General features: G+C 43.4%; 1 protein-coding gene across 4 annotated transcripts in view; it reads right to left on the minus strand.

The window, feature by feature from the left end:
- Positions 1-18719, minus strand: part of PPP3CA (protein phosphatase 3 catalytic subunit alpha) — a 223234-nt gene extending 204515 nt beyond the window's left edge. For 2 of the 4 annotated variants that reach the window (XM_067468615.1, XM_067468613.1), the window contains exon 1: positions 18010-18719. In XM_067468615.1, the coding sequence (XP_067324716.1) occupies positions 18010-18067 (58 nt within the window). In that variant the 5' untranslated portion in view covers positions 18068-18719. The remainder of the gene's footprint in view (positions 1-18009) is intronic. The other 2 variants (XM_060779164.2, XM_060779165.2) reach the window with 2 other exon arrangements.
- Positions 18720-23262: the final 4543 nt, after the last annotated feature.

The raw sequence follows: 23262 nt of genomic DNA on the forward strand, positions 1-23262 counted from the left end.
AAGAGCTGTTCATTCTTTAGCAATTTCCGTAGCCCCTGCAGGTTCAAGAAGCAGATATAGTTCCTTAAACTCACTGCTCTAATATCAAGCCTTCAGTGTAAACAAAGTACAGTAGAGTCTCGCTTATCCAACATAAACTGGCCGGCAGAATGTTAGATAAGCAAAAACATTGGATAATAAGGAGGGATTAAGGAAAAGCCTATTAAACGTCAGAGTACATTATGATTTTTAAAATTAAGCACCAAAAACATCATGTTTTACAATAAATCAACAGAAAACGTAGTTCAATACATAGCAACGTTATGTAGTCATTACTGCATTTGCAAATTTAGCACCAAAACGTCACAATGTATTGAAACAGCTGTGGATCCAGGCAAGAGGCAGAACTGCGTTGGATAATATAGAACATTAGATGAGAGAAAGTCGGATAAGCGAGACTCTACCGTAATAGTAAAATCTTGTTACATTCTTTATTACACATGAGAAAAAGTTTCATTGTTGCATACAAGAAAATCTTCATCAATAACCACTGGGTAGTATTTAGTTACAGAAAAATAATGTGTGAGCCATGAGCAGGTTCTAGAAAAATTGAGCTAAATATAATCACTAACCCCAACTAGAGTAAACCCTTTGAATCAATGGGAATCTTTAAAGTTAACACTGAAGTTCCACTAAGTTGACAGAGCTGATTACTCCAGAATGCTGGTGGAATTGCACAAGCATTTCTGTCAAAGACAATACTCCCCACAGGCATCCTAAACACAGTTGATGAAGTTGGGAGTGGCTGATGAGATGAAACACTCTTTCCCTCAGCCCTCTTTATGCCTTTATTATTGCACTCTGACTTAAGTATGAGAGTCCTACATTAGATAAGGCCTGAGTTCCTCATAAAGATTGTGGGGACACTTTGCCTTAACAATATCCAGAAATATGAACAAGAAACCAGTCCATTGATCATCAATATGCTCACATGTCCCATAAAACACAGAATTGGTGGTTTAACAACTGCAAACCCTTCTTTCTCCCTGTAAGAAACCCAAGTGGGAAAAGGGTTGCTGTAAAGAGAATTTAGTAGTTAACTGTTCTTTGGTCAGAGGCAAAGGACATCTTCAAGCTCAGCATGCTTCCTGGACAATACAGAACTATCTTCTTTCCCAAAATGTGCTAAAAGGTAAAGGTAGAGGTTTCCTCTGATATTAAGCCTAGTCGTCTCTGACTCTGGCAGGTGGTGCTCATCTCCATTTCTAAGCCGAAGAGCCAGTGTTGTCTGTAGACACCTCCAAAGTCATGTGGCTAGTATGACTGCATGGAGCGCCACTACCTTCCCACAGAAGAGGTACCTATTGATCTCCCCACATTTGCATTTTTCAAACTGCTAGTTTGGAAGAAGCTGGGGCTAACAGTGGGAGCTCCCCCCACTCCCCTGATTTGAACCACCAACCTTTCGGTCAGCAAGTTCAGAAGCTCAGCGGTTTAACTCACTGCAGCACCAGGAGGGCTAGTGCCTCACCAAACTACAAAAGGCTAATTACATGATGTCTACAAGGGGTTAATTTGTAGCATACAATGCTGGGTAAGATAACACCTCTTTTCCCAATTCTCTGATATGAAGAGATTTTGCCCAGATCTCAAAGTTGGTCTTCAACAGGGATGGGGATCATATGGTCTCCAAGACTGCATCTCCCAACAGTAATAGTCAGCAAGGACAATATTGGGAAATCTCTGGGCCATATCTCCACCACTGTACAGAGAAAGGGTATGAATGCATGCACATAGGCTGCCACCAAGCCTGTTACTGCTTTTGCCAGTCTATGGAAACTGTAATCCTCAGTAAACAGTAATTGTATATTTCCTTCAATTACAATTTAGATTGATCTGATCTATTAGCCAACTCCTCAGGTTTTAAAAAGAGGGGAAAGGCAAGTAAACAGGCAAATTAAAGGATTCTCTCTCCTTGAACCCCACTATAATTTTACTCGTTTGCTCACCCTCAACTTGCAAATGACATATCTTCTTATGGAAAGAGAAGCAAATGGAGGAGCCGGAGTCATTTGATAAAACTAAAAACACAGGCCTGTTTCTGAAAAATATGGGTTCAGGTATTCACAGGAAATAGCACATTCACCAAGTTCTGCCTTGAAGTAGCATTCATTTTTGTAAGCTGTGGCTTCATTCATTTGTCTTTATGAGACTTTTTGAAGGATACATAAGAGCAATGAATATACCTTTCAACATGATTTATTAGTAACATCACCCTCAGCTGTAATGCTTACTTTGCCATGTTTAAGCAACAGAGGCTAGAATTCATATAAAAATACTCTTAAGAGCATATTTCCAGTTTTTAGAGATAGAAATCAAAACATTTATAAGTGCTACAGCTGCTAGAAAGATTCAGAGAAAGAACCAAAATGTTTTAATGGTTTTTTTCCCCAAAAACACTGATTAAGCAAACTTAATCAGGCATTTGGGATAAATACTGAATACATTTACCAGGTCCATTGGATTCCTACTACACCTTTTCCTTTTTTGGATAAACAAGAACAACACTGTGTTGTAAGAATAATGTTCAGGGTGCAGAAATGGAAAACAGTTCGATATAAGATCTAAGTCTTTGCTTTATCCAATACTCACTCAAGTAAACCTTAAATCATAATTGCAGGTTTGCTCCCTGAAATCTTCACGTGATACATGTTTTATAAGGATGTTTCTTCACTATAGCTTTCAGGTGATATACTGAGAAATGGAAGTTCATGTGCTCTGCTACGCTGGCCCAAGTTTGAAGCAATAAGGAAGTGGCCAAACATGCTTTCATGTTTGTGTCTAGAAATACCTCTCAGACAGGAAGAAACAAAAAACAATTAGGAAACACTTGTCTTCAGCAAACTTTTGCCAACAGGAATCTAGCTGCAAGTATACTTATGCATGTGATTTTAAAGAAAACTGGTAAAAAATGATGTATTTTGCATTTCCAACATTTATCTTGCATATTTTTATAATGTTTTGCTTCCAAAAGTTGGCAAAAATATTATATAAATATGCAAGATAAATGTTGGAAATGCGAAACATATGCAGGCACTTTTTACAACATGTGGTGGTTCTGTAGAATCGCAAATAATTACTGGAAAAATATTCATGAAATAATCCAGGAAATACTGAAAATAAGAATTTAACTGAAACCAGAATATTTCCTTCTGGGAATGGCAGACCTGAAACTTGAGAAAGGTAAAGATATCCTATTCAACTATCTGGACACACTGCAACAATAACATACGCAAGAAAATGGAAGGCTAAAGAAATCCCAACAACAAAGAAATGGCTACTGAAAATAGTAGATATAATGAGTATGGTCAATCTGACCCAACAACTTAAAAATATCAAGGCAACCCAAAAAAAAATACAGTCTGGACACTGTTCAAACAAGAAAAAATGAAAATGATAATTTCATTAATGGAAAGATATAAAGGGAAATTGTTGATACCAAAAAGGGTGAATGGGAGAAAGAAACAAGACCTAAAAACGTATAAAGCAGTGGTTCTCGACCTGTGGATGTCCAGATGTTTTGGCCTACAACTCCCAGAAATCCCAGCAAGTTTACCAGTTGTTAGGATTTCTAGGAGTTGAAGGCCAAAACATCTAAGCCACCCACACGTTGAGAACCACTGATATAAAGACTTATTCACCATGATAAAAGAGATTGGAGGTCAACAAAATCCCCCCCCTTTTCTCCTTCCCCCATTTCCTTGTCTCCTATTAGTAGTAAGTGATTGCTTTTTCCTTTCTCCTTTTTCTTTCTTTCTCAATATAGGGGTTAGTGACTTCCCATCCCTCCCTGCCCCCTCTTTCCCACAATTCATGATATTGTATTAAATATATTTATTAATAAAATTATATTTTAAAAAAGAATCTAGCTGTACGTTCACTGCATCTACAATTCATTCCAAACTTTATGAAACGTATTTGGCCTGTTCTGTTTTAATAGAACATTAAAAAAAAAAGAATAGTGCAAAATTCTGCTAACTGATGTAATGATAATCTCACCAAGTCTAATATGGCAGTTGTTCAGGCATTTAATAGGCTCAAAATGTCCCACCTTCTGAACAGTGCCTGTTCTCCTGCAGTGGCATTTATCAGCATCCTGCTGTTGTGAAGACAGTCATTGACGGTTGGGGGATTTCACTTAGTGGCAAAGAAAATGCTCCCAATTCACATGCTGGCTGACCCTGCAAAGCAGGAGAAACATCTAAAGCAGTTCTCAACATTCCTAATGCCAGAATTCCTAAATACAGTTCCTCATGTTGTGGTGACCTCCAACCATAATATTATTTTTTTTGCTACTTCACAACTGTAATTTTGCTACTGTTATGACTCATAATGTTAATATCTGATATGCAGGATGTATTTTCAATTGACCAAATACCTGTTATGTCCTAATTTCAGTACTGGTGGTGTTGGAGGAGATTATTTTGTCATTTGTGAGATGTGGTTGATGGCAGTTATAGTTCACCTATAATCAAAGAGCATTCTGAACTCAACCAACATGGGAATTGAACCAAACTTGGCACACAGAACTCCCATGACTAATTGAAAATACCGGAAGGGTTTGGTGGGTATTGACCTTGAGTTTTTGGAGTTGTAGTTCACCTACATCCAGAGAGCACTGTGGACCCAAACAATGATGGATCTGGACCAAACTTGACACGAATACTCAATATGCCCAAATGTGAACACTGGTGGAGTTTGGGGAAAATAGACCTTGACATTTGGGAGTTATAGTTGTTGGGATTTATAGTTCACCTGCAATTAAAGAGAATTCTGAACCCCACCAATGATAGAATTGGGCCAAACTTCCCACACAGAACCTCTATGACCAACAGAAAATACTGTGTTTTTTGATGGTGTTTGGTGGCTCCTCCTACAACACTTCACAACACCCCCCCCCAGTAGTCCCAACCCCCAGGTTGAGAAACACTGATCTAGAATGGCTACTCAACCAAAATTGATGAAAAATAAACAAAAGTTTCTATTTGCCAAAGCAGCCACTCCCACAATCCTCTCATACACTCCAACCATTTCAACAGATTACATTAGCCAACTTCTAATGCCCTTTAGTGTCCTTTTAGTTTTCCAGCTAAAAGGGCACTAAAGCAGGAATTGTAATCACTGAAACAACTTCCACAGCAGTTAGAAGGCCGTGTTACTGTAGCACTCCAGTAGTTTATCTTGCAACGTCCACAATCTTTCCTGGATTTCTTCATTCAAATCATCATTTACTCCTACAGCAATTATACTGTTTATGTGTCAGATACAAAGCAGTCTTATGACTTGTGGCAGTGGGAGAAGGAACACAGAGTATGAAAAGGATTTGCACGCATCTACCTTCTGTATTTTTATACTGACATTATGCAGAAATGTGAACTTTTTATAAACACAAGCATATATGCAGAACAGATTGGCACATGCTTGTTGACGTAAACTGCTTAACAAAACAGATGTTAATCCAATACTTTTCCCCTCTCTTCACCTGGACAAATGTTGGAAAGGACTAATGCAAACCTAGCCTTATGCATCACAGCTTTGGTCGTCAACTGTCAAAGAGAACCTGCCATCACACATCAGAATATGCAATTTCCAATGGATATTGGAATAAAAGACTAATGTCTCAGACAACCCTCTAATATTGACAGAGACTAACATGTATGTAGAGTAATCACACTTCTCTTGATAAAGGAAATCTTATGGGTTGTTTTTGGAAACTGGTAATTACTATACGACACTTACCTTGTCAGTTGTATTGTTCTTGTTTTTTTAAAGAGAGCTTGTCATTTGAAAACAAGAAAAAAGGTAAACTGATTGCAGGTTCTATGAGCATTATTTATTTATTTATTTATTTATTTATTTATCATATTTATATACCACCCCTCTCAGCCCAGAGGTAGTAAAAAGCAATGAGCAATGGCTTTTTAAAAAGTCTATGATGGCCTTCTCTGCCTAGGAATCCTCTGCTACTCATGGGGAATTCCTGCCAGCCATTCTGCTAGACATCTAGGACTTAAATTACATCTCCCATGTGGATGTAATGCTTGATCAGCCGTAAGGCAAGTAAATAACTTTTTAACCCCTTCTGATACAGCTATAGAGACATACAATTTGATATCTTCTTGAGATTTGTTAGGACTTAAGCCAAGCATGACCTCAGAGTCACTATGGTTTGCCATTAGGAGTCTTGACTCTAAAAGCCAATTGTAGTATGAGGACATAGCTGTAGAAGTTTCAGGTTCAAATATCCACTCTGCCACTAAAATTACATGGTCAGTCACAATCTGTCATGTCTGAAATGTCCCAGGGTCTCTATAGTAAGAGCAATGCAGTTATTTATCAGAGATAATTGTCACACAAATTTTGAGATATAAAGAGCACAAATGGGAATTCAGTGAGTTTTCAACAAGCTCAAATTCATCTGTATTACATTATTATCACCATCATACGACCAATATAGGAGCCCCTGGTGGTGCAGGAGGTTAAACACATTGAGCTGCTGAACTTGCTGATCGCAAGGTCGGTGGTTCAAATCTGGGGAGCAGGATGAGCTCTTGCTGTTAGCCCCAGCTTCTGCCAACCTAGCAGTCTGATAATATGCAAATGTGAGTAGATCAATAGAAGGGGAAAGGTAATGGTGCTCCATGCAGTCATGCCAGCCACATGACCTTGGAGGCATCAACGGACAATGCCGGCTCTTCGGCTTCGAAATGCAGATGGGCACCAACCCCCAGAGTTGGACTTGACTAGACCTAATGGCAAGGGGAAACCTTCACATTTACCTATGACCAATATATAAGTAGAAACCTGTCTTTGCACTTAACAGACTTAATGTTGTTATACCAACATATGAGTGGTTCTCATACAAACCTTGAGATGATGTTGGCCTGTAGCTCCCAACATCCTTCCCCACTAGTCAAGATTACTGGGATTTGCAATTCAACCACATCTGGAGGGCTACTTCATTCCCTCTCTCGTTTTTGTCCAATTAAGGCACAGAGTGAGAGAGGTCACAGAGAAACTGAAACTGGCATTCCTCCAAGGACGATGAAGCATTCCCCAACCAAATGAGGAGAAAACAGAAACAAACCCAATTAGGTTTCTTCGAATACCTTGCCTAACTGTGCATTATTTCTGAATCACAGGAGGTGTTCCAATGTTGTGCTAAGTTCCCTGAAGAGAAGATACCGGCCCAAAGAACTGATCAGTGCTTTGTATGAATTGCTAAAGGCAGAGTAAGGCATGTACTATATAGCACCTTCCTCAGTAGACATATCAATACAGACAGAGCTCGTTTGCTTTACTAAATATACAAGATCTATTTTGCAATGCATCTGGGAGACACAAACACTTTGTGCATCTTCTAGAGCACTATTTTGACAACACATTCCACCTGAAAGTTCCTGTTGCAACTATTTGCACCCATCTCTTTTGAGAAATATATTTTTTAGTTTACAGCTGCTCTTTGATTTTAAAACACATGCTTTTTCTTCTACTACTGCAAAGTTTTCATTTGAGTGTTGTGTCCGTAATCTTGGGCATGTAAAAACTGATACATGCTTACGAATATGCAAAGAGATCTTACAGCACCTTAGAGACTAATCAAGAGAATCAAGTTGGTAACCTAAGCCTTCGTAGACTATTGCTTCAGATGCTTCAGACTGCATACAATTATAGCAAATCTCTGCTGCACCAGCAATGAACTAATTAGTTGGAATTCTGAGGAGGATGAAGGAAGAAAATGTTAAAAATGCCTTTTTTTATCTCTTGGGCCATTTAAATCCTTTATTCTTGTAACGTATAGAATTTAGATACCCATTGTAACATGGTTAGGAAATGTTGGCGCATCAATCCACAACTCCCATCAGCCTTTCCAAAGAAAGGCTAATATCAATCAAATTATTATTTCAGTCATAGACCAGCACTAAGGCTAATAGTAGGAGAGGTTGCAGTCAAAAATACTTGGAGGGCCACAGAAACCACAGTCTTGCAGCATATGGTATCATAGAGGAACTTGCCATTTAACTTTTAAAACTGCAGTTCTTTACCCAGTTACTAAGCTATAAGTCTCACTGACTCAATGAGACTCATTTCTGAGCACATACTCATAGGAATAGTGACCTATTTCAACCTTTGTCCCAGGATAATGCTTGCCCTTAAAAGATTTAAATGTTTCAAATCCCTTATCTTAAATGTTTGGGATTAGGAGTGCTTTGGCTTCATAGTTTAGTTTAGGGGTTTTTGGGGGGTGGGGTGGGATTGGATGCTGTATTTGAATGATATAGTAAAATAGATAAAGGTAAAGGTTTTCTAGTCATGTCTGACTCTGGAGGTTGGTGCTCATCTCCATTTCTAAGCCGAAGGTAATGCCACTCTATGCAGTCATGCAGTCATGCAGCTGGCATGACTGCATAGAGCGGCATTACCTTCCCTCAGAAGCGGTACCTATTGATCTACTCATATTTGCATGTTTTCAAACTGCTAGGTCAGTAGACACTGGGCCTAATAGCAGGAGCTCACCCCATTCCCTGATTCAAACCGCCGACCTTTAGGTCAACAAGTAGCGTAGCTCAGCGGTTTAACCCTCTGTGCCACCAAATGCTCCTGTAAGGCAAAACACCTTAAACATATTGCCTGAAGGTAACTTTATACTATATTTTAATGTTGTGCATGAAACAAAGTCTCTGTCCACTGAACTCTCAGAAAGCAAAGGTGTCAACATCTAAGCCATCCATGTGGATGATATTTGATTTTCATTTATTTCAGGCTTTGAAATCCTGGATAAGGGATGTTCAATCTGTAATTCTGTAAAACAACATAGCTCTAATCCATACAATTTGCCAATTGTCTCATTACAGCAGAATAACTGGCCAATACTGTACTGGGCACCATTTTTCTACTGCATAAGTGGCAAATATATAAGATGGGGTGATATTCTTGGTCCAGCATCTACAAAATAAGGTTATTTCTCCCATAAAGAGACGACTGGAACGGAATATGGATTATGAGATTGGTTACGATTCTACGTTGAGACGGAGCGGATTTTTTTAGTGTAACTATATAATTGTTGTATTATGGATATGTTGTTATTTTGTTATTGCCTTTTGTAAATTGCCTTTTATATGTTGTACACCGCCGTGAGTCGCCCTAAAGGGCTGAGAACGGCGGTCAACAAATGCAGCTAATAAATAAATAAATAAATAAACTACAACAATACATTTTCTTATAACTATCACACATTTCTTCACAAGACATTAGGCAGCCACTTAATGCAACGGGTTGGGACACAATGATGTTCCTCCACATCTCTGGCACCTGCTTAGTACGTAGAGTATACATCACATTACAGTTATGTATTAAGAATGATGCAACTGAAAATAAATACTGGAAGCTTTTTCCCCCTGCATACTTTCTGCTTCCATAGTCTCATTCTTCCAGAATGTTTCATGTAGATACGAGTCTTTCAAGGCGTGCTCTGAACAAATATGACCAGTGCCACAATTCATTAATCATAATTACTCCTGGGGAAAGTGAAAACAGGTGTAGTATTAGCTTACAAAACCTTGCTGTTAAGCTTTCAGAAGCACTAAATTCATGTGGGCTCATACCATGGACAGAAAGTTATTAACATTCTGAAAGCATACCTATAGCCAGTAGATTGCTATGGATGCTTAAGAGTCTTAACCACCTGGGTTTCAACATGCAATACCACACTCCAGTTGCATTTTTGTCAGGATGTTAAGAATTTGGCATTCTGGGACAGAGCAGGGAAAGCGAAGACTGAAATGCAAAAGGACAGTGGAGTAAGAAGCTCATAGCCAAAACTTTGTGTTAAGTCATCTCTTCCATTGCCTCAACTGTACTGGCCCGATTGGAAGAATTAAGTTGAATAGAACAAAAAGTTGTGAACTTCTCTGGCTTTGTGTGTGTGTGTGTGTGTGTGTGTGTGTCAGGAGTGACTTGAGAAACTGCAAATCGCTTCTGATGTGAGAGCACTGCCCGTCTGCAAGGATGTTGCCCAGGGGACACCCGGATGTTTGATGTTTTACCATGTTGTGGGAGGCTTCTCACATGCCCCCACATGGGAAGCTAGAGCTGACAGACAGGAGCTCACCCCACTCCCTAGATTTGAACCGCCAACCTTTTGGTCAGCAGTTCAGCAGGCACAAGAGTTCAACCCATTGCACCTCCAGGGGCTCCTATTTCTCTGGCTGATCAAGCAGTATACAGATAAAGCATCTATAGATACAACTAGATTATTAAAAATTAAACACAGGGGCACACAACACAAGATTATCCATATTATTGTGCAAGGGTTAATTATTCCAGACCTGCAGAGAGGAGAGAGGATAATGTTCATAGGATCCATGCAAAGTCTCTACATGAATTTGAATGCTTATGCTCTAGTGTTGTGAATCATAAAGAAAATCACTACAAAGGCAGGAGACGCTTCCCTTCATACACCCTTAATGGGAAGGTGGTAATAGCAGCAGACAAGCATGCTCTACTTCCTCTTGTTGTTTGTTGTTGTCATGTGCCTTCAAGTCATTTCCAATTTATGGCAACTGGGGATTTTGTGGTAAGGTTTGTTCAGGGAGGTAAGGGTGAGAGTGTGTGACTTCCTCTGAGGCTGAGAGTGTGTGACTTCTCAGAGTCATCCAGTGGGTTTCCATGGCTCAGCAGTTATTCAAACTCTCATTTTAATAGCCAACTTAAGGCTACATCACACTGGAGAAAAATAAATCCACTTAAAATCCAGTTTCTGTCTCCTGCATAATTCTCAAGTTTGTAGTTTAATGAGGCTGTTAAAGGATCCTCCCTAAACTACAAACCCCAGAATTCAGCAGGAGGCAGAAACTAGTTTTCAAGTGATTTTTCTCTCTAAGTAAATGAAGTATTTAAACCATTATACCAGTGGTTCTCAACCTGTGGGTCTTTTGATGTTTTGGCCTTCAACTCCCAGAAATTCTAACAGCTGGTAAACTAGGAAAATTGGGTTTATATATGTCCAACAGACCTCACAACCTCTGAGGATGCCTGCCATAGATGCAGGCAAAACGTCAGGACAGAACGCTTCTAGAACATGGCCATACAGCCCAAAAAACCTACAACAACCCAGTGATTCCGGCCATGAAAGCCTTCGACAATACAACTGGTAAACTGGCTGGGATTTCTAGGAGTTTGGGCCAAAACACCTGCGGACCCACAGGTTGAGAACCAGTGCACTACACCTATCATTAACCCATTGCACCACACTGGTGGCCCCTCTACTTCCGCATGCATTCAGCATATAAGGTTCCTAAGTAGGTTCATTTCACATGAGCTGGCCTCCCACATCATGAAGAGCTGTCAGCAATCTTTGTGGGACTGCATGAAGCTGGAGCTTTTAAAGGGCAAACCAATAGCATGTATGTATAACTAGGGGAATGACTCCCAGGATTTCAGGAATGTAGGATTTCAAATATCATTCCACAGGACATGGAAACCTTTGTATGTACATTATGCAACAGAAAGGAGGATTTGCAAAGTAAATAGACACATTTCCCAAATGCTGCTTGATAATTTTTTTCCTTCCATTTTCATCTCGTGAATACAGTCTACCTTAAATTATATTATATACCAAATACCAGGAACAGTCTTTTTAAAATGTAGGCATTTTTCACCCCCTCAAATCTACCACCAGCGATTACATAATAGCGCCTACCTACAAGCTCCTCTGAAAAGAGAATTCTTGCGATAACAAAACACCTCCAGTTTTCTGCTGTGAATTTTTGAAGTTAGGAGTATCTTTGCACTTTTCCCTCTTCCCATGTCACCTCACTGCAGCAAGAAGGTTTTGGGTACTTTTTTCCCCCTCAGACAACTAAGAAAATGGTCTAAAGCCAAGACGAAAGTTTCATTCCAAAACAAGCGTCTCTAATATAAATCCAGTTGTTAGAAGGCTCCCCATGATCCATTCCCAATATCCTGAATCCAAGTACAATACTGAAAGAATAAACATTTATGATCACTCCCTTGAGGGGAAAAAAACTATTGACATAATTCTAATACATTCTAAGTCAGATCCTTAAGGAAATACCAAGGAAATCCTGTGCATATTTATTAAGAAACAACGGGCAAAAAAACAAGGTGAGACTTATGTTGTCGAAGGCTTTCATGGCTGGAATCACTGGGTTGCTGTGGGTTTTCCAGGCTGTATGGCCATGTTCCAGATGTTTCACCCACATCTATGGAAGGCATCCTCAGAGGTTGTGAGGTCTGTTGGAAACTAGGCAAGTGAGGTTTGCAACCAGCCAGGCTTTAAAGCTGCAAGGTCATTAAATGATAATCAAGATGGCCAAATGCAACATTCACACTTGCCTCAAACAGACAAGAGGTTTTTCACCCACCCTGGCGATTCCACAGATATGTAAACCTCACTTGTCTAGTTTCCAACAGACCTCATAACCTCGGAGGATGCCTGCCATAGATGTGGGCAAAATGTCAGGAGAGAATGCTTCTGGAACATGGCCGGACAGCCCGTAAAACTCACAGCAACTAACAGTGAGACTTACTTCTGATAAGCAACACAGCATGTTGAGCTGTCCAAAACATCTAACATTTGAGCAAGAACATAAGACATAATACCACTAGCGACAACATGAACTTTTTACAATGTATCCGCTTTTGCATGTATGTATTAAAACTGAAGTGTGATTTAACAAAGATAACAACAGGCTTATTCCATGTTATCCTACTGCAGTTCCATTGTTGACTTATGACTCTACGAATCCTCTATCACTGACCATGTTGACTTGCCTTTGGGGAATTCAAATCCAAACAGAATTTGGCAACCATGGTATCATTCTCATTTTAGAACCACAATGCATTATGCTTCTTAATGTGTTACTTTACATGCTTGTTAAATGTGCACCAAAACAGGTTAAAGTGTTCCCTGACTTTATGAATAAAATACAGGCCTGTTGAACCATCATTCCCATTTATTCTCATTGTCTTTGAATAAAGCATTCTACAGCAGGGAAGGATCTGGCTGATCCAATGACCCTCCAGTTAAGACATTAAGGAACTCTTGTTATATTTATGCTACAGGAAAAACTGGAAGAACTGAAGGTCACTTCCATGTTAATTTGGCATGAGCTTTGTAAATATCGTTTGAAGCCTTATGAAATGGAGACCTTTAGATACCAAATCTTCCCACTCTGTATTTTGTGACAATGGTATGTTCTTGACTTCAGAATGCATTGGGTTTAATCTAGAAAATAGATCTAAAACATCTTGACCTGTAAACTGCTTTATTTGCAATTGCAGGTCCATTCAACATATATTTATCAAGAAGTACAGCTGGCAGAATAAAATGTTTTCCCCCCTTCAATTAAGCATTTATGTTCAGCCCTTAAATACTGTAATGCTGGCATTCAAATAGGTAAAAAGCCAAATATTAAAGAAGGCATCAATTTTCCAGAATAACAAATCAAGAATGTCAAATATTTGGATATTCCTATAAACTGCATGGAATCTTTCACAATGCTTATGAAAGTTATGCTTCCATCTTCAAAACCAAGGACGTATTTTCAGAAGATGAAATAAGGAAGTCCAATAATTACTGCATCGGCAGATTAGATGTAAAGGTTTCCCCTTGGCATTAAGTCAAGTTGGGTCCGACTCTGAGGGGTGCTGCTCATCTTAATTTCTAAACTGAAGAGCTGGCATTGTCCATAGACATCGCCAAGGTCATGTGGCCGGCATTGATCTACTTACATTTGCATGTTTTTTAACCGCTAGGTTGGTAGGAGCTGGGGCTAACAATAGGCGCTCACCCCAATCTGTGGATCTGAACTACCAATTTTCTGGTCAGCAAGTTCTGCAGCACAGCGGTTTAACCTGCTATGCCACCTCGGCCCCATGGATTAGAGGTACAGTCTCTGAAATGACTTAGAATGGCATGAAAAATGTCCCAAAAGTCAGTATCATTGCGCTCAGTGTCCATGCTCTCAAGTTCAGTCTATAATCTGGTTGAGGTCTTGAAAGACAACCCAAATTCTGCCTGTTCAGAAATACTGAACTTAATAACAGTTAAATCTCTCCAAAGTGCTTAGGTTTTCCTGAGATAAAATGAATTTTGCATTGTAATGTAGAAAAGACTGAGATGCAGGAGAGCCATATGTAAGAGTTTGACTTGATCAATAGCTGGCAGACACTAAAGAAGACTTGGAAATTTTGTATTGGTCCAAAGCAGTGTTTCTCAACCTTCCTAATGTGCAACCCCTTAATACAGTTCCTCAGTTTGTGGTAACCCCCAACCATAAAATTATTTTGTTGTTATTTCACAATTGAAATTTTGTTACTGTTATGAATTGTAATGTAAATATCTGAGATGTAGGATGTATTTCCATTCACTGGACCAAATTTGGCATAATACCGGATATACCCAAATTTGAATATTGGTGGAGTTGGGGGGGGGGTGATTTTGTCATTTGGGAGTTGTAGTTCCTGAGATTTATAGTTCACCTACAAACAAAGAGCATTCTGAACTCCACCAACAATGGACTTGAATCAAACTTGGCACACAGAACTCCTATGACCAACAGAAAATACTGGAAATGTTTAGTGGGCATTGATCTTGAGTTTTGGAGTTGTAGTTCACCTACATCCAGAGATGTAGGTGGGCTCAAACAATGATGGATGTGGACCAAACTTGGCACAAATACTCAATATGCCCAAATGTGAACACTGGTGAAGTTTGGGGAAAATAGACCTTGACATTTAGGTGTTGTAGTTGCTGGGATTTACAGTTCACTTGTAATCAAAGATCATTCTGAACCCCACCAACGATAGAATTAGACCAAACTTCCCACACAGAGCCCCCATGACCAGCAGAAAATACTGTATTTTCTGATGGTCTTTGGCAATCCCTCTGACATCCCCTCGTGCGCCCACCCCCAGGTTGAGAAACGCTGGTCCAGAGCATTTTACAGAACCATGCCATAAAGGCCTTTTAACAATCCTTTGTTAACAATCCATGTTTCCTTTGAAATGCTTGAAATGTTTCTCAGTCTTCAAAGATTTTAAAGTTGTCATCCTGATTCATGAAAACCATGAAGATTATCCCAGCTGAGGTGGGCTGCACCCTTGAATACAGCTCCAAGCATTTTACTTGGAAGAAATACTGCTAAAACCAGCAGGATGTAACTTTTCCAAATAAACAGGTCTGAGATTGGGGTGGAAGGCTAAAACCTTGTACACAGTTCCTAGGCAGTATATCAAATTTAATCCAGTGTGGATACCTGAGTCGGTATGGTTAACTGAGCACTCCTAAACATAGGGTTGCTGTGAGTTTTCCGGGCTGTATGGCCATATTCCAGAAGCATTCTCTCCTGATGTTTGGCCCACATCTATGGCAGGCATCCTCTGAGGTTGTGAGGTATATTGGAAACAAATCATGTGGACTATTTCAACAGAAAGGAGGAAACCATGAAAATGAACCAAATCTGGCTACCAGTATTTAAAAAACACTAAAATCAGGACAGCAAATAAAGAACAACATTCTGAAAACAGGGGAATTCCAGACATGAAACAATCAGGGCCAGCTAACACCTCCCAACAAAGGATTCCCCCCCCCCAGGCAAGAAGCAGCCAGGCCTTGAAGCTGCAAGGCCATTAAATGTGATTAATTGCAGTATTCACACTTGCTTCCAACAGACAAGAGTTCTTTCTCCCACCCTGGACCTTCCATAGATATATAAACCTCCCTTGCTTAGTTTCCAATATACTTCACAACCTCTAAGGGTGCCTGCCATAGATGTGGGTGAAACATAAGGAGAGAATGCATCTGGAACATGGCCATACAGCCTGGAAAACTCACAGCAACCCAGTGATTCCAGCCACGAAAGCCTTCGACAACACACCTAGGCATATTTACTCAAAAGTAAATCCAACATCAGCCAATGAAGATTGTACATGATAGGACCTAAGGCTGGTGTGTTTACATTGTGGCTTCTCCACAATGCCATACATAGCCTTTTCCTTTACACAGACACACAGACACACACACACTGATGCAGCAAAGCAAAAAAGAAAACAAGCTATTTCGATGGAATGGTCAAGTACCCTATATGTTCATAAGAACATGCACCACTGCCAAACATGTCTGCTAGATGGCTAAGCATCACTGAGATGTAGGTTGCAGGAGGAGGAGGGAGAGTCCCAAATGATGCTGGGAAGCTGCTCATGGATTGCACTGGGTTCCCTTTGTGCTGGAAGGGGATTGCCCAGGTGGCACATCTGCCATCTTCCCCATGAAATCTAACAGGGGTGAAGAGGAGAGGAACAAGAGGAGATTGGAGAGAAAGGCAGGGATCCAAGATCCAAGCCATGAAGGGATGGCATCCCTCAAAGATCCTTCCTGCGACTGCAGTGACACAGCCTCGCCTGCTCCCATCAGGATGGATGGATGGAGGAGGAGGAGGTGGGTGGGAGAGAAAGAGAAGGCACAGGCAGACAAAGAGAGGGAAGGAGGAATGGAGGGTGGCAAGAGTGGCAAGTGGATAGGTGTGGGCTGGGCTCCACTGCCTTGCAAGCAGAGAAATGCCCAAATCAAATCATAATAAAATGAGGGAAGGCATCAAGATGGGGTAAGGGTGGGAGGGGTCCTCTCTTGCCACATCTCAAAGCAGCCTGATCATCATCAGAAGCAAGGCTCGCCTGCCTTGGAAACAGAGAAATGCCCAAATCATAATCATAATATTCTAAAATGAGGGAAGGCATCAAGATGGGGAGAAGGGGGTCCTCTCTTGCCTCACATCAAAGCAGCCTGTTAATCAGAAGCAAGCAGCTGTGTCCAAGGAAAAGAAGGGAGGGAGGAGAGGAGGAGGAAGGAAGGAAGAGCCCCAGCTGTCAAAACCTGGAGATGCAGCGCGGGCGCGGCATTTCTCTGCAGGCGGGCGGGGTAGGGATTCAGGGAAGGGATCTCGCCCAAGAGGAGCCCAGGCCCACTCCCACTCCTCCCCCTCCCCCTTCTTCTCCTTCTCCTCCAGCTCGGAGGTGGGCGGAGAGAAGGCGGAAAGGCCCGGAGGAATTGGCAAAAGGGGGCGGCGGGCAGAGAAAACCGCCTGTGATGCCAAGCGCGCGCACACACATACACACACACACACACGCCGGATCCTCCAGCCGCAAAGAAGGAAACGGAGGGTTTTCCTGCCCCCTCCTTCTCCTCCTCCTCCTCCTCCTCCTCCCCCATCTTGCCTCTCTCTCTCGCGAGTGGAGGGAGGGAAGGAAGGAGGGAAGAAAGACTGCTGCAATGTAGCAAACAGGCGGAAGGCGAGGAAGGAGCCGCAAGTGTGTGCCTCTCTCTCTGTGCCCGTGCCATGTCATGATCCTTGGAGGGTCATGGAAGCCAGCCATGGAGAGGCTGCAGGAGGGCCAAGGAAGAGAGGAAGGGAGGATCCAGCTATGGAGGGGCTGCAGCAGGGAGAAAGGAGGAAGGAAGGGAGCCTCCAGGTCCAGCCTGGCCTTGGTCACGGAGCCACCCTATGCAGGAGTGGGCTGCATCCTCCCTCCTGCCTCCCTCCCACTCCTCGCTCGGTGCCCACTTCCAAGACCCACAAAGCCTCCTCTTCCTCCTTCTCCTCCTCCTCACAAGCCTCTTCCTCCTCCCCCTCCTCCTCTTCTTCCTCTTCCTCCTCCTCACAAGCCTCTTCCTCCTCCTCTTCCCCTTCTCCTCCTCTTCCCCCTTCTCTTCCTCTTCTTCTTCCTCTTCCTCCTCCTCACAAGCCTTACCCATATTTTGCAACCGCAACCAGACCTGCCGCAGCCCCCCCCCCCCGTTTTGTGTCTCCCCCGAAAGCGAAGGAGGGGGAGAAAAGGGAGGAGATGGGGATCACGGGGGAATCTCCCGCCTGGCAGCCCCCTCAAGCGCCGGGTCCCAAAGCCCAAGCCTCCCCTCCCCCCCTCTCCCGCCTCGGCTCCCCTTCTTACCTTTCACCACCCTCTCCGTCGTCGACAACTTCGGATCCAGCGCCTTGTGTTCCGACATTTCCAGCAGCCTGGCGAACAGGAGGCGGAGGAGGAAGAGGAGGAGGAGGAGGAGGAAGGCGCTTCTCCCGCGCCAGACACAAAGCTGGAGGCGGCTGGAGCCCTTCCCCCGGCTGCAGCAAAGCGCGTCTCTAGCCCTCCTCCTTCTTCTGGGCTTCCTTCTGGCCCCGGCTCCCTTCTGGGGCTCCGCGGAGGTCCCTCCTTCGCTTTCTCCTCTCCTCCTCCTTCTTCTCCTCCGTTCTCCTCTTCGGTGCTCGCTTTGGGCCCCCCGCTCCGGACGTCAATCAAGCCTCTCCCTTCGGAGAGAAGAAGGCGAAGAAACGGAAGGGAGCGAGAGAGAGAGATCCAAGTCCCGGAGGGGGGAAAGGCGCAGCGTCAGTCACCCAGCGACAAGGGCTGCGGGACAACGCATCCGTCCGCAGCGGAGGAGAGAGACCCCTCGCCTGCTCCGTCTATCCGTCCGTCCCTCGCCGCCTCCTCCTCCTCCTCCTCCTCCTCCGCGTCGTCGCTGCTGCTGCTGCTGCTGCCGCCGCCGTCTCCTTCCTCGCCTCCTCCCCTTGCTTTCTTTCGCAGGGGCTCTCCTCCTCCTCCTCCTCCTCCTTTCCTTCCTTCCTTCCTGCCTCCCTTTCACTCAACGCAGCCCGCTCCGACGCGCAGCCTATCCGCGCCTCCCTAGACGGACCGCCTTCCTCGCGGCCAAAACGGGAGCGGCTCCGCCATTGGCTCGGGACGAGCTGCCAATCACTGTCAAAGGGGTAGCCCGCGCCCGCCTTTCTTTCGTTCCCTCCGCCTCTGGAAGGCTTCCTCGCTCTCTCTCTCTCGACACCCCCTCCCCCCCCCCCCTTTTTACTGCCCGCCTTCCTGCTTTCCTTCCTTCTCTCAGGTGTTCGCCGCCGTCATGCGCCAGGGAGCGCGCGCGCGCACACACACACCCACACCCACAGAGATGGATATGTACACACACGCGCGCACGGGCGCGCGACACACACAACACCTCCAGGCCCTGGAAGCTGGCGAGGGGAAGCGTGTGGGCTGAGAGGCTGTGGGAAGAGTGGGAGAAGGGGGTCTGAGAAAAGAGGTTTCTGGGTTGCTGTGAGTTCTCCGGGCTGCAGGCATGTAGTGGGTGAGGCGGGCTTTGGGGGCTTCAGCCCCCCCCCCCCTCGAAATTCTCATGGTCGTCCAGGAGAAGGCCTTACTGGTACATTATTTAAACTGTTATGTTTATTCATATCATGATCTGATCACCATGCTCAATATATCCCATATGCATGGGGGTATTGGGGTAACGATACAACGTGGGGTTGCCTCTGAAGACTGCCCGGAAGCTTCAATCAGTCCAACCTGCGGCAGCCAGATTGCTAACAGGAGCAGGGTACAGAGACCATAAGCCCCCTATTACGCCAGCTCCACTGGCTGCCAATCAGCTTCCGGGCACAATTCAAAGTCCTGGTTTTGACCTATAAAGCCCTAAACGGCTCTGGCCCAGTTTACCTGTCCGAACGGATTCTCCCCTATGAACCATCAAGGCTATTAAGATCTTCCGGGGGGCCCTGCTCTTGGTCACACCACCCTCACAATCATGGTTGGTGGGGACGAGAGACAGGGCCTTTTCGGTGGTGGCTCCCCGGCTTTGGAACTCCCTCCCACTAGAGGTTAGATCTGCCCCCTCCCTCCTGACATTCAGGAAATCACTAAAAACCTGGCTCTGGAATGCGGCATTCGAGGACTGAACCTAGAACCTCTCCCTGTGATGAATTATGATGAACTGTGACTACGAGTATGAATATGACCATGACTGGATTGACGATTGGCTTAGGTAATTGTAATGATGATGTTTTATTGTACTGTATTTACTATTTTAATATGTAATGACTTTGCACTTGTTGTTCTTTATATGATTGTATTTTATATATGCTGTAAACTGACCTGAGTCCCTCGTCGAGGTGAGAAGGCCGGTATAGAAAACTTCTAAATAAATAAATAAATAAAAGGTTTGCTAGGGTAGACCCTCTTTCACTCAGATTCAGCCCCCCTCCCGAATCAAACTCACCCCCCCCCCCCCGAATCAAAATCCTGGCTACGGGCCTGCCGGGCTGTATGGCATTTTCTCCTGACGTTTGGGTATGGTTAAACGGAGCTATAGCCTATAACATTATATTATAATGTAATGCAATATAATACTAATACTAATAATATATAATAATAATATGTTTATATTACATGTAATATTACTAATAATATTAAATATAATGGTATAGTACAATATAGCAACATTTAATACTGATATCGTACTATGCTAATAACATAATATATATATTGTGTGTATATATATATGTGTGTATGTATGTATAGATAGATAGATAGATAGATAGATAGATCTTCCGGAGGGGCCCTGCTCTTGGTCCCACCATCTTCCCAATCGCGTTTGGTGGGAACGAGGGACAGGGCCTTCTCGGTGGTGGCTCCTCGGCTTTGGAATTCCCTCCCACCAGAGATTAGATCTGTTCCCGCCCTCCTGACCTTTAGAAAACTAATAAAAACCTGGCTTTGGAATATGGCATTTGAAGATTGAGTCAATAACCCTTGTCCACATGGAAGGATGGCGATGAGTTGTGACTGTATTGACAACTTGGCTTGTGTAATGTGATGATTATGTTTTTATTGTACTTATATTTGAATGTATAATGATGATGCATTGTGTTATTTTGTATATTACTGTACATGAACACATGTTGTGAACCGGCCTAAGTCCCTCCTCGGAGGTGAGAAGACCGGTATATAAAACATACATACATACATACATACATACATACATACATATATATGGCCGCTCTGAGTCCCCTTCGGGGTGAGAAGGGTGGGATATAAATGTCACAAATAACAGTATTTTTTAGCCTTCCTGATGTTGTGACGCCTTAATAGAGTTCCTCCTGTTGTGGTGACCCCCAACCATAACATTATTTTCATTGCTACTTCATAACTGTCGTTTTGCTACTGCTATGAATCGATCAAGGGCAAGATGGATGGATGGGATCCTTGAAGTGACTGAATTTACTCTGAAGGAGCTGGAGGTGGTGACGGCTGACAGGGAACTCTGGCATGGGCTTGTCCACGAGGTCATAAACAGTTGGAAACGACGGAAAGAATGAACGACAACACAAATCGTCATGTAACTATCTGATATGCAGAATGTACTTTCATTCACTGGACCAAAGTTGGCACAAATACCTGTTATGTCTAAATTTCTGTACTGGTGGTGTTGGAGGAGATTGATTTTGTCATTTGCGAGTTGTGATTGCTGGGATTTATAGTCCACCTGCAATCAAGGAGCACTCTGAACTCCACCAACGATGGAATTGAACCAAACTTGGCACATAGAATGCCCATGACCCAACAAAAATAGTGGAAGGGTTTGGTGGGCATTGACCTCAAGCTTTGGAGTTGTAGTTCACCTAAATCCAGAGAGCATTGTGGAATCAAACAATGATAGAGCTGGACCAAACTTGGCACGAATACTCAATATGCCCAAATGTAAACACTGGTGGAGTTTGGGAGAAATAGACCTTAACATTGATCAAGTCTTCTGTGTACCCAGGAGAAGTACCCTTATTCGGTATCAGCCATGGCTTGAGGTTCCAGGTTTTAGATTAGCAATAATAAAAATAAAGGTTTCCCCTTGACATTAAGTCTAGTCGTGTCCAACTCTGGGGGGTGGTGCTCAACTCCATTTCTAAGCTGAAGAGAAGGAATTCACTGGCATGAGCTTCCCTCCAGCCTTACATGCTCTCCCTTGCCCGCACATGCACACCATACTGCAATGTGCCAAGCACGCCTGCTCTCCCCTCCCTGCTTGAAGTCTCAGAAGCAACCCTCCCCTTGGCTGAGAGGCTGGACAATCACAGCAGAGGAAGGCTTTTGGTGGGAAGATTCACTGTCTGCCTCCAAAAAGAAAGAGAAGAACAGGCAGAGAGATCTTTAGCCTTCTCTGCCAAAAGAGTTCCTAAGACCATAAAAAATATGTGGGTCCGGACCCAGCTATGTATGATAGCTGGGACCCAGCTATGTATGATAGCTGGGTCCGGAAACTCCGAGCATTACACATATTCTGCAACAGAGGCAGGAATATACTTTGTAGTTGCATTTGGTGGAAAGATAGAAAGGAGGGGAGGGTTAGGATAAGGTTTAGGGTTTGGGGTAGCGTTAGGATTAGGGCTAGACTTAGGGTTAGAGCAGGGGTTCTCAACCTGTGGGTCCCCAGATGTTTTGGCCTTTAACTCCCAGAAATCCTAACAGCTGGTAAACTGGCTGGGATTTCTGGGAGTTGTAGGCCAAAACATCTGGGGACCCACAGGTTGAGAACCACTGGGTTAGAGTAAGGTTTAGGGTAAGAGTTTTACCATTACAGAACTCTTACATTCCTTCTACAATATCTGTGTTCCATTCAGCGTTGCGCAAACAGCGCTCCCCTTCGAGCAAAGCGGAAACAGCGTAACGTTCAGAGCTTCCAGACCCAGCCTTTCATACTATTACCATACTATTACCAATATTTCTAATGGTCTTTGGACTGCCTTGGAGTGCCTTGGACTGCGAGAAGATCCAACCAGTCCATCCTTCAGGAAATAAAGTCCGACTGCTCACTGGAGGGAAGGATACTACAGACAAGGTTGAAGTACTTTGGCCACATCATGAGGAGACAGCAAAGCCTAGAGAAGACAATTATGCTGGGGAAATTAGAAGGTAAAAGGAAGAGGGGCCGACCAAGGGCAAGATGGATGGATGGAATTCTTGAAGTGACTGGACTGACGAAGGAGCTGGGGGTGGTGATGGCCGACAGGGAGCTCTAGTGTGGGCTGGTCCATGAGGTCACGAAGAGTCAGAGACGACTGAACGAATGAACAACAACAATGGTCTTTGGGGGGGGGGCTGAGTCTGAATGAAAGAGTCTACCCTAGCAAACCTTTTGTATCATTACCCCAATACCCCCATGTATATGGGATATATTGATCATGGTGATCAGATCATGATATGAATAAACATAAGTTTAAATAATGTACCAGTAAGGCCTACTCGTGGACCACCATGAGAATTTCAGGGGGGGCTGAAGCCCCCCAAGCCTCCCCCCTGCTACATGCCTAGTCTTTGGTGACCCCTCTGAAACCTCCTCGCGACCCCCTCCCCAAAGGTGTCCTAGGTTGA

This window comes from Anolis sagrei, chromosome 5 (genome assembly GCF_037176765.1).
Source record: "Anolis sagrei isolate rAnoSag1 chromosome 5, rAnoSag1.mat, whole genome shotgun sequence".
Lineage (NCBI taxonomy): Eukaryota > Metazoa > Chordata > Lepidosauria > Squamata > Dactyloidae > Anolis > Anolis sagrei.